The 12,016-nt window shown below is 37.7% G+C and overlaps 1 protein-coding gene across 7 annotated transcripts in view; it reads left to right on the top strand.

Moving 5' to 3' along the window:
* Gabra3 (gamma-aminobutyric acid type A receptor subunit alpha3) overlaps window positions 1–12,016 on the top strand; it is a 172,789-nt gene that overhangs the window by 131,753 nt on the left and 29,020 nt on the right. For all 7 annotated transcript variants that reach the window (XM_040744730.1, XM_040744731.1, XM_040744734.1 and 4 more), the window contains one exon: window positions 3,544–3,626. In XM_040744730.1, coding sequence (XP_040600664.1) covers window positions 3,544–3,626 — 83 coding nt within the window. The remainder of the gene's footprint in view (window positions 1–3,543; window positions 3,627–12,016) is intronic.

Below are 12,016 nucleotides of genomic sequence, written 5' to 3'. Positions count from 1 at the left end.
GTAGCTGACAGAAGTAGAAGCAGGCACCCACACCTAAGTACTGAGCCATACTCCTGGAATCCAGCTGTAGAGAGGGAGAAGAGATGAGCAAAGGCATCAAGACCATGCGGGAGAAACCTACAGAAACAGTGACCTGACCTAGTGAGAACACAGAGACCCTCATCATAAAGCTGGGGAACCAGAATTGGACCAAAACAAGCCCTCTGAATGTGGGGCCCAGTTAGGAGGCCAGGGCAGTCTATGGGACCTCTAACAGTGGAACCAGTATTTATCCCTAGTGCACAAATGGACTTTGGGTTCCCATTCCCTATGAAGGATAATATTTCAGCCCAGATTCGTGGAGGAGGGCCTAGGCCCTCCCCCAAATGATGTGACAGACTTTGATTATCCCCATGGAAGGCATGGGGAATGGATGGAGGGTGGGATGGGTGGTCAATGAGGGGCATAGGATAATGGGAAGGAGATGGGGGATTGATATGTAAAATAAGATTGTTTCAAAAAATTAAAAAAATGTTTAACTTTGCAATGTTGTGCTTCATTTGTTTAACTATGTAAAGTTGTGTTGCTGTTTCACTTTGTCTGCCTAAGACACCTGATTGATCTTATAAAAAGCTGAGTGGTCAATTACTGGGCAGAAGAGGGATACGCAGGGCTGGTGAGTAGAAAGAAAAGGGTAGCCAGTCAGCTATCCAGTGACCCACCAGCCAGCCAGGGGCCAGTCAGCCAGCTCAGGGATAGACAGCCAGCTGAGGGACAGACAGACAGACGGACAGAAAGGAAGCAGGAAACCAGGATGGACAGTACATAGTAAACGAACCTCAGAGCAGCACATAGATTACTAGAAATGGGTTAATTTAAGTTGAAGAAAACCTAGGCAGAAACAAGCCTAAGCTAAGGCTGAGAGTGTTCATAATAAGTCTCTGTGTCATAATTTGGGGGCTGGTGATCCAAGAAAGGCTGCTACACTTGGATACTTAAAAACATTGTCATGTGTCTTGAAGAAAACCTGAATTTTTAAAACAGCCTGTAATAGCCCACCCATCTGATTTTTTAAAGGCATAAATGTGGACTTCACAATTCACAGAAGGCACAAGAGAAGTACATTTGCAGAGAAACCTACCCTTCATGTGGAATACTGAAACGTTTCCTTGAGGATTTAATAAAGAAAATTGTGTTCCTTTTCCCCGCGTACATTATTATTTCCAAGATATTGCCTTTTATGAGTAATGTCAAGCGGAAATTATTTTATGTCTACCCAGCAGTCTTTGGGATGTAGAGAATATGACCACAACAAATAAATTATAAAGGCAGGATGCAAAGGTAGTGATTTCTGATTAGGAACAGACCAGGTCTATAATAACTTTCTTATCTTCCTTTCTATCCATTTTTTTTTGCGCATCCCAACTAACCAAAGAATAAAAAGCCTCTGTATGTGTGGGCAGAGTTCTCATTAGGCAGGCTATGCTGTGTGTGTGTGTGTGTGTGTGTGTGTGTGTGTGTGTGTGTGTGTGTGTGTTTCTTAGACTAATACAATTATAATCCCTTCAAGAGTTTTCTACAAAAGAAAAGACCATTACTATATCCAGGATAATGTTCATAGCTACTGCTCTGTATTATTGGGTTGACCAAATAGGTAGGTATTATTTTTCTCCTTCTATACCAGTAATTCATGTTAGGGCAATAATTATGACCTATTCTTGCCTTATTCTTTCATATTTTCTTCATGTTTCCCCACAACTACTTTATACATAGGACATGTTTATTCAAAGGTAACCACAGGAAATTCAAGCTTTTCTCACACATCTAATACATTCCCCAGGAGCTGAGGAGCCATTTACGCTCTAATGTACAGAAGGTAGCTAATGTAGCAAGACCTTTAGACTTGATCCAGTCTTCCTTGTATTTTTCTGATCAAATCTCACAAACACTTTATATTTGTATCTCTGGAACAGAGATGATATTGATGTTCCCAGTATATTTTTACAGGGCCACCACAGGGATCAAATAGAATCAACATCCTCTTTTTTCCAGGCAACTCAGTTCCCTATGACATAAAGTGTTAGGAGCAGACTTCAATGGAATTACTCAATGTGAATATGTTTTAGAAACTATAAAATACTGTGAATAGCTCAAGTTATTAGCAATGATCCTTGTACTAATAATAATTATACACTGAACCTCCCATGCCTTCCTGGATGTATGGATATCTATAATATTTTAAATATGAATGTTTCCTGGTATCTTACTCTTTCCAACCAAACTGGAGAAGTATTAGACAACAGTGTCCTACCAATAAGCACCTGATAAGATTGTGCTTACTGACACTGTTATAGTAGCACTGCCATTAGGAAGAGTGAGATCCTGTATAATGGATTCCTTACACTCCTCTCTCTATTGCCTTGATATGAAACAAGACAAATTACTCTATGTGTTTTGTTGAAATTCTATTAAGCAGGAATTATGGTCCCAAGGAAAATATGGGCACTATAAAGCCATGAGCAAAAATGCCCTTGTAAAGAAGGAAGGTATTTGGAGAATGAACAAAATTCCTATTGATGACCAGCTTCTCAGCTTATTAAAATACCATGAGTATGACAGAAGCTGTATGCCATATACACAGGAAGTATAAAGACTAGATAAAAATAACCTACTTATGGCAGATGGTAAGCAACTCTAAATGTTTACTGTGTGGGACATATATGTATATATATACATATATATATATATATATATATATATGAATACTGTTAGTTCCAATGGCAGCTAAGCCTTAAAAGATTGACAAGAATGGATTATTTTGACTGACTTATGCAAGGAGATGGAAATGAACATATAAATATGAACAAATCATACCCCATCAATATTTCCACTGAGGAATTTAAGCATGATCCTTCCTATTTATGCTTTTGTTGAAAGTTCTTCAGATTTAGCCTTTGAGGTTTCTGATTCCCCCCTTACCTTTGTATTTTTGGAGTGGTGTGAGTCTGTGTGTGTGTGTGTGTGTGTGTGTGTGTGTGTGTGTGTGTACATGCATGTTCTCCTACAGCAGTAGATTAATTTTTTCTCTGTTAGTTATGACAAATATACTCTTTCTACACCTCTCTCCCTTATTATATACTCTCTAAATTGGTTAACTCATCTAATAGCCTGCTGGGAAGAATTCTTTCTGAAATAATGAATTTCTTCTGAAATAATGAAGCTGTGATCAGGAGTGAATGAGTCAGGACCAGCTTTTTCTATGCTTCTTGAAAGATAGCTAAGGAAGTACCATTTGGCCAAATATATATTTTTTCTAAAGGTGGTAATGTGCGATTCACATAAGTTATAACTAAAAACAGGCAACATTGGCTGCTGCTTTGAGTAACTCCCTAGATCACATAATCTGTTATTTGTTAGCATGAGGACTTCACTGTCAATGAAGATAAACAAGCAAAACCCCATGATATTCTTGGAGTACTGCACTGCTGTTGAGTGGGAACTGAGCTTTATGTTTAATAACATTTGTCTGTGCTGTATTTCATTTTCTGTTCTCTCTTCTTTTAGGTTAACAATACATGCTGAATGTCCTATGCATTTGGAAGATTTCCCCATGGATGTGCATGCCTGCCCACTTAAATTTGGAAGCTGTATGTATTTTCTGAGTTTTGTTTACCTGATTTGCTTCTAGAAGAAATTCAATATATTCTACTTTGTTCCTGAGAAGTTCCTAGTACTGAATTGAGTCTTTGTTGGTATGGAATAGGTCAGGAGAATGAGGTCAAATAGTACTAAGTGATCAAGACTAGTAGACTTGGCTTATAACAGTTTTCTTTCCTTAAGAAACCAACTGCATTCCAGTATTTTAGAATAATTTCAGTCATTAGCTGGAAACAGAAACATCTGTCCTTTTCAAGAAGACAGAGCTAGGGCTGAAAAAGAATTTTGGCTTCCTAAGGACAAGATAATGCATCATTTTTAAAAATGTTCATTCTCTCTGCATCTCCACTTACTATCCATTTCCCAACAAAAATGGTAAATAGGAGGGACAGCTGTGAAGATTTCCTCATGTTTTAGAGTACTGTCTTTCTCATGTGCTGTAACTCTTATAGAGAAGACAGTATATTGCATTTTCAAATGAATTGCAGATATCAAAATTGAATATATTTGAGAGCAGTTTTGAACATAAGAATATTGGAGTAAGTTATCAGAAAAACATATGAAGATATGTGTTGATCACATCTGAATGATATTGAAATAGAAAATATTTGAAAAGTCTCAAGTAATTGTATATGACATATTTTATCAATTATTAATTTGTCAAATATTTAAAGATCATCTCTTGTAACAGCCTCTATCCTATGAGCTTGGAATGCATTCATTAATAATCCATTTGAACCTGTAGTAATTTAGAAAAGATATTATTGTTACAAAGATAAACAAATAACACAGAATTTACAAGACATGGAGAAAGATCTTGGATGCTATTTTATACAAAATATATGTATATATAAAGTCCAGATGGATTGGAAATCTAAGTAAAGGAAAAGAGGCTATCAACTTCAGGAGGGACATTAGAGGAGTTTGAGGGAGGTTTGTTTGGGAGGGTCTAGAAGAAGACTATCTGGGAGGGACTGAAGGAGGAAAGTAGTGCAATTCTATTTCAATTAAAAATGTTTTAGAAAATCAGAACTTTTAGATGAAAATGTAAGAGGATGTCTTTGTTAATTGGAGAAGGTAGACTTCAATTAAACAAATGCATAACCTGAAACCAGTAAGATATCTGGGATATCTTAAATATTAAGGGTTTCTATTTATCAAAATATCACTAAGAGAGCAAAAAGGCAAGATGAGAATGGCAGAGTGTGGAAGTACAAGCTTATAACTTTAGCACTCAGGAATTTGAGCCAGAAGGACTGATGTGAGTTAGAGGCCAGTCTGTGATACATAGTGAGGTCCAGGATGCTTGGGTTATAAATATGCTGTCTAAACAAAATAAACAGAGCAAACAAACAAAAACAAAAACAAAAAGACACTAAGAAAGCTTTTAATAGGATGGGGAAATATTTGTGCTATATATAATTTGTATTGTGACAAAATGCCCAAATACATAAGACACTCTGTAAGTCTCTAAGAAACAATCAATAACATTAGGATGTATCTGCTTCTTTCTCTCATATGGACTTACTGAATGGTTGTTGACTATTTTAGCAAAGTAAAAATTCAAATCCAAAATGTACCACCACATATTCAGTAAAGTAGCTATAATGAAAAACTCGGGAAATTCCATACATGGGTGAGGTTTTAGAGCAACTCTGTAGTCTCCTGAGCCATGATGAGAATATAGATTTATAGAAAGTTTAGGGGAAATTGTTTGATCACACCTTATATTACTGAACACATACATATGAAAATTTTGTATTCTTGCCATCAGTATATAAATGTTTATGTTTATCAATATTCATATAAATGGAAGATATAGCAGTACTAGTTGTAATATGCTCACACTGGAAACTTCCTCGGGTCCCATCAAGATGGATTAAAAATATGTGGTATACTCACACCAAAATACAATAGCATTATGGCAATTATATTGCTTTAATAACATGATAGATAACTGAGAAAAGCCACATATCTAAGTACATTTGCAGCATGGTTCTGTTTCTGTTATATGTAAAACAGGGAATATTAATCTGTGATAGAAGTCATCAGTATCTGATGTATAATTGCTCTTGATATTTCCAAATACCTGATATGAATACGGGATTAAGATTAATCCTATTAGTTAGGTTTGATATAGTATAGGATTAATATGTTAGATGTTACAAATCATATGAATTTAAATAGAACTAGAGTCACAGATCAAAATTCACTGTTTTACTTCCAAAATCTGTTATCTCTTGGGAGAATACCTTCAGTGTTTGCTTATACTTTCCTAGTGTTCTAATTTCATTTCAGTTACTATGATAAAGTACCCTGACAAAAATAACTTGGGATTAAAAGTTGTTCGTTTACCTATGGGGCCCTGAGCAGTGGATCAGTGTCTATCCCTGGAATACAAACAGACATCGTGTGTCCATAACACAAAGAGGGATGATCTCTCAGCCTGGACTCTTAGGGGAGTGCCTAGACCCTACCCTGAGTGAAATGGCAGACTCTAGATATCCCCTATGTGGAAGGAATTGGCAATAGGGTGGAAGGCTGGGGGTGGTGGGGGGGTGAGGGAGGAGGGGAGGGAGAGGGAACTGAGATAGACATGTAAAAAATAAAGAGAAAAAATAAATAAAATAAAACAAACAAGAACCTCCCCCAAAATGGTTCGTTTAAGTTTACAATTCCATGTTATAGTGTAGTCTCGTGAGGTCAAATTGGGAACTTCAATCAGGTAGTCATATCACATCCATAGTTAAGAGCACAGAGAAATGAACGCATGTATGATGACTCATTTGCTTGTGCCAAGCTCAGTTCATCCATAAATATAGTCCCAGAAACCTTGCTAGGAAATGTCACCCATAGTGGGCTGAATCACCTCACATTAATTAAGACAATCCCCCACAGACATGCTGTTCTTGTTTGCTTTATACTGCTATGATAAAACATTCAGAGCCAAAGAAACTTGGGAATAAAAGAGTTTGACTTATACTTCCAGATCACACTCTATCATCGGGGGATATTAAGGTAGGAAGTCAAGTAGAAACCTAGAGTCAGGAATTAGATGAAAGAGAGGTCATGGAGGAATACTTCTTACTGTCTTGTTCCTCCTGGCTTCCTTAGCTACCTTTCTTGTATAACCCAGGACCACTTGCCTGGGATGGCACTACCATAGTGGGCTGGGCCCTCCTACATTAATCATAACTAAGAAAATGCCTAATATGCTTGGCTTGGGCCAATAGAGAGAGGCATTTTCTCATTTGAGATTTCCCCTTTCCAAATAACTGTAGCTTATGTCAAGTTGACAGAAAATTAGCCAACACACGTGCCCACAGAAAAGTCCAATGTAAACATATAATTCTAGATTGTATGAAGTTTACAGTTTAAAATAACCATAACTACACTACACCACACACATGCACACACACACACACACACACACTTTTGAAAGATAATTTGTCTCTAGCAGCATGTAGTACTAAAGGCACAACACATATTTATATTAAAGTTAAGTGATCAGATTGTGTGCTAACTAGTTTTATGTCAACTTGACACAAGTTAGAGTTATCTAAAAGGAGGGAACCTCAATTTATAAAACTTCTTCATAAGATCTAGCTGTAGGGCATTTTATTATTTAGTGATTGATGGAGGGGTCCTAGCCCATTGTGGGTGGTATCATCCCTGGACTGGTGGTCCTGAGTTCTATAAGAAATCAGTCTGAACAAGATAGGGAAGCCAGAGAATAAGCAGCCCCACTCCGTGGCCTCTATATCTGCTCCCACCTTCAGGTTCCTGTCCTATTTGAGTTCCTGTCCTGACTTCTTTGGTAATGAACAGTAATGTAGATGTGTAAGCTGAATAAACCCTTTACTCCCTAACTTGCTTTATGGTCATGGTGTTTCAATGCAGTAACAGAAACCCCAACTATGACAAATTGGTACCAGGAGTGGGGTATTGCTGTGACAGACATGACCGTGTTGCTTTGGGGAATGATTGTGGAAGGACTTTGGAGCTTTAGGCTAGAAGAACCATTGAGTGTTAAGAGCTCTGTGATATGCTCCATTGGGGTTTGGAAGAACGTTAATAGCAGTGCAGAGGATGGAGGTCTGGCTTGTGAATATTCAGAGGGAAGTTTAAAGACTCTATTGAAGCAATTTGTTATTTTGAATTAAGATCCTGTGGCTCTTGTTAGCTGAAGCTGAATAGTAAGCTGTGATTAACAAGATATGAGAACTACTAAAGCAGAACTTTGCTTTGCCGGGATAGTTGATGTTGGTTAGTTGAAGCTAAGAAATTAGTGGTGATTAAGGAGAGACCAGTATAATTGAGGTGAAATCTTCTTGAAAGGGTTTCCTGAGAGCACAGAGAAGCTGTATGCTAGAGGTGGCCAAAGTTGTACCTTGTGCTGGTAGCCAGACTTGGTAACATGTAAGAGTCACCCAGGTGGTACTGATTTTGGAAGCAGGAAGGGGTGGGTCATGGAGAACAGTTAAACCTTGGCACTGTGAGAGGAAAGGATAGGTCATTGGTGAAGGAAGGTGCAGCCTCAGTGGCGTAGGACTGAAGGGGTCATGCAGAGAATTCAAGTCTTGGCACCATGAAGTGAGCTACTTGTGAAAGTGCAGCCCAGTTGCAGCAGAAGACCCCAACATTTCATAGATGCCAGTACCTTGGGATAACCACCAAGAACAGCAGCAACAGTGGAGAGCCTGCCCGAGCTTAGAAGATGAGATGTGTGTGCTGCAGAGGATCGAACTGGAGAAGTGACCTGAGCCCTTTGGAGGAGCCCAGATGAACGTGAGAAAGTCCAGTCATTGGACGTAGCATTATTTACACTGTTGGGAGTTTGGTTTCACTTTGATTGGATTGTGACTATACCCTGGTTCTTTCCTCTTGAAGTAAGAAAGTATTTAATGTTTTTTTTTATTTTAATGGAGCCCAAAGTTGAGAAAGTGAACTTAAAGACGTCAGATTTTAAAACAGATTGGCTATTTTAAAGGTACTGAAAGTACAATGTTTGAATTTGTAAAGACTGTGGGACTTTTAAAATTATGATTTTAATGTGAGATCTTGGGGACAGAATGAGAAAGGACAGTTTGTGGCTTAATAGTGATGTGTTTGTGTGTCAAGTTGACAGGAGGTCAGTTATATTGGCCAGTCTTATGTCAACTTCATACAAGTTAGAGGTTTCTGAAAGGAGATAACCCTAACTGAGAAAATGTCTCCGTAAGATCTGGCTGTAAGGCATTTTCTTAATTAGTTATTGATGGTGGAGGGCCCAGCACATTGTGGTTGTACCATCTCTATAGCTCCTGCATGCCATAGGAAAGCAGGCTGAGTGAATCATGGAAAGCAAGCCAGTAAGCAGCACTCCTCTCATGGCCTCTGCATCAGCTCTTGCCTCCAGGTTCCCACCCTGTTTGAATTCCTGTCACGACATACTTTGGTGATGAACAGTGATGCGGAAGTATAAACTAAATAAACCCTTCCCTCTCCAACTTGTTTTTTGTTCATGGTGTTTCATTGCAGCAACTAAGACAGATTGTGACCACTGAAGTCTTAATAGTCCTGAAGATTTCAAAACTTTTGATTCAGCGTGTCAGCTTCTCCCCTTTCCCTTTTGATTTTATTTACACCATCGATTTCTTCAAATTAACAATAACTGTGTATCTATTACTAAGATTTAATTCTGATGTGAAAGCACATATTCAAAACTGCTCATTTCTAATTGCTTTGAAATACACACAGTGGGTATTTAATTTAGTTGTTGCCTGTCCAGATGGTATGGTGGGATTAGTAAAGAAATGAATATAAATAGAGATAAGAAGAGGATCAAGGACTAGAGAGGCTAGAGAAAAAAACAGGACTGCAATAAATGCAAAGGGTATGGGCACGTGAAATTAAGGAACATTATCCTGGAAGGAATATTGAGCACATCAAGGAGTGAGTGATCCACACACTTAAATCATTGTGTGTATTTAATGCAACCTCAAATGTCACTGCTAACAAAAATAATTGTTTAAAGTTTCTTCTGACAACCTTTGCTTCCAGGGTTCTTGCATAAAAGCAATGAGAGGATTTTCTAAAACTGTCCAAAGAGTGTATCTGGATCATGAGGTAGAGTGGTTCCCATTTTCCTAAGAAACTGCCATAGTGATTTCCAAAGTCGCTGTACAAGTTAGCACTCCCACCAGCAATAGAGGAGTGTTCCATTTTCTCCACATCCTCTCCAGCATAAACTGTCATTGGTGTTTTTGATTTTAGCCATTCTAATGGGTGTAAGATGGTATCTCAGAGTTGTTTTGATTTGCATTTCCCTGATGGCTAAGGATATTGAGGAATTTCTTAGGTGTCTTTCAGCCATTTTAGATTTCTCTATTGAGAATTCTCTGTTTATTTCTGTACCCCACGTTTTAATTGAATTATTTGGTGTTTTGGAGACTTGCTTATTGAGTTCTTTGTAGGTTTTGGAGATAAGCCTTTTGTCTGATGTGGGGTTGGTGAAGATCTTTTCCCATTCTGTAGGCTGCCTTTTTGTCTTGTTGACTGTGTCCTCTGCCATACAGAAGCTTCAGTTTCAGGAGGTCCCATTTATTAATTCTCGATCTCAGTGTCAGTGTTATATTCAGGAATTGATCTCTTGTACCAATTCATTCAAGGGTACTTCCCACTTTCTCTTCTAAGAGGTTCAGTGTGGCTGGATTTATGTTGAGGTCTTTGATCCATTTGGACTTAAGTCTTGTGCATGGCGAAAGATATGGATCTATTTGTAGTCTTCTACATGCCAGCATCCAGTTATGCCAGCACCATTTGTTGAAGATGCTATCTTTTTTCCATTGTATAATTTTAACTTCTTTGTCAAAAATCAGGCAGGCATTCGTAGGTGTGTGGGTTAATATCAGGGTCTTCAATTCGATTCCATTGGTCTACCAGTCTGTTTTTGTGCCAATACCAAGCTGTTTTCATTACTATAGCTCTATAGTATAGCTTGAAGTCAGGGATGGTGATGCCTCCTGAAGTTCCTTTATTGTATAGGGTTGTTTTGCCTATCCTGGGGTCTTTTGTTTTTCCATAAAAAGTTGAGAATTGTCTTTTCAAGGTCTGTGAAGAATTGTGCTGGGATTTTGATGGGGGATTGTACTGAATCTGTAGATTGCTTTTCGGGGGGGGGATTGATATGTAAAATTATTGTTTCCAAATAAAAAAGGAAAAAGTTGTGTACAAAATGCTGGGAAGGTGACTCAGTGAATAAAGTGCTTTCAGTACAAACACGAGAAACCAAGTTTGGAATTCCAGTAGTCACACCAATATCTAAGCATAGATACATACCAGGAACTCCAGTATTATTGGGGAGGAGGAAGCATGATGGGAGAAAAGAGCATCCCTGGGTCTTGATGTCTGCTAACCCAGCTGCCAAATTCTAAGTTCCCATATTAATTACTGCTTTGTGAAATTAAATTATTTGATAATACTAGGCTCAAATCTCAGAAGGTTACAACCAGCTGGATGTCTGTGGTGACTAGTTATTGTAGGTGATTGATATGGACTCTCAAATTCCTCATAATCCCTCTTAATATAGGGTTTAATATAGGTTGCTATTAATAGAAATACACAATTGAAATAATTCTTATATTTATGTGTATCAGATTTTGACAATTAAAAACTAGAATGAAACAGTTGTGCTTCAAAACATTTTCACTTCCTTATATAAATGGAAAGTATTTTAGGTATGCCTATACAATATTTTTGAAATAATTAAGCTTCAGATACAGAAATTGTGTGGCACATTAAAGGAAAATATAATTAAGATATAGCATCCCCCTTGTCTGGGGAAAATGTTCTGAGAGCATTAGTGGATATTGGAATATGTGAAATTGTGTGTATATAGTTTTTCCTATACATAATTATTCATGGAGAAGTTAACTTTTGAATTTGGACACAGTCACAAATGAATAAGGATAACCACTAATAGGAGAACAACTGTACTTATTTCTGTACCTGATCTGCTTCTTGTGATGATGTGAAATGATAGCACAGTGATGTAATGTGAGGTGAATGATAGCATTAGGGTATTGTGTAAGTATCCATAGATGCTACAACAATTGATCTGATAACAAAGACAACTACTAAGTGATTTATTAATGGATAAGTAGCATTAACATTACACATATGCTAGATCAAAAAGTTATATCGCCAGTAGGAAGGAATGAATGTCAAAGGAGCCCACTGTTATTTCAAAGGGTATTTGACTTCACATTTGCAGATTTTTTTATTTCTGGAATTTTCCATCAGTATTTTTGGACTGCATTGACCACAGATAACTGAATCCCTGGAAAGAGAAACCACAGATAATAGGGGTAAGGTGCTAGTGCTTAAGAAAAATGTACAA

Source organism: Mesocricetus auratus, unplaced genomic scaffold, assembly GCF_017639785.1.
Source record: "Mesocricetus auratus isolate SY011 unplaced genomic scaffold, BCM_Maur_2.0 Super-Scaffold_100003, whole genome shotgun sequence".
Taxonomy (NCBI): Eukaryota; Metazoa; Chordata; class Mammalia; order Rodentia; family Cricetidae; genus Mesocricetus; species Mesocricetus auratus.
This window is presented reverse-complemented; position numbering and strand designations above follow the sequence as displayed.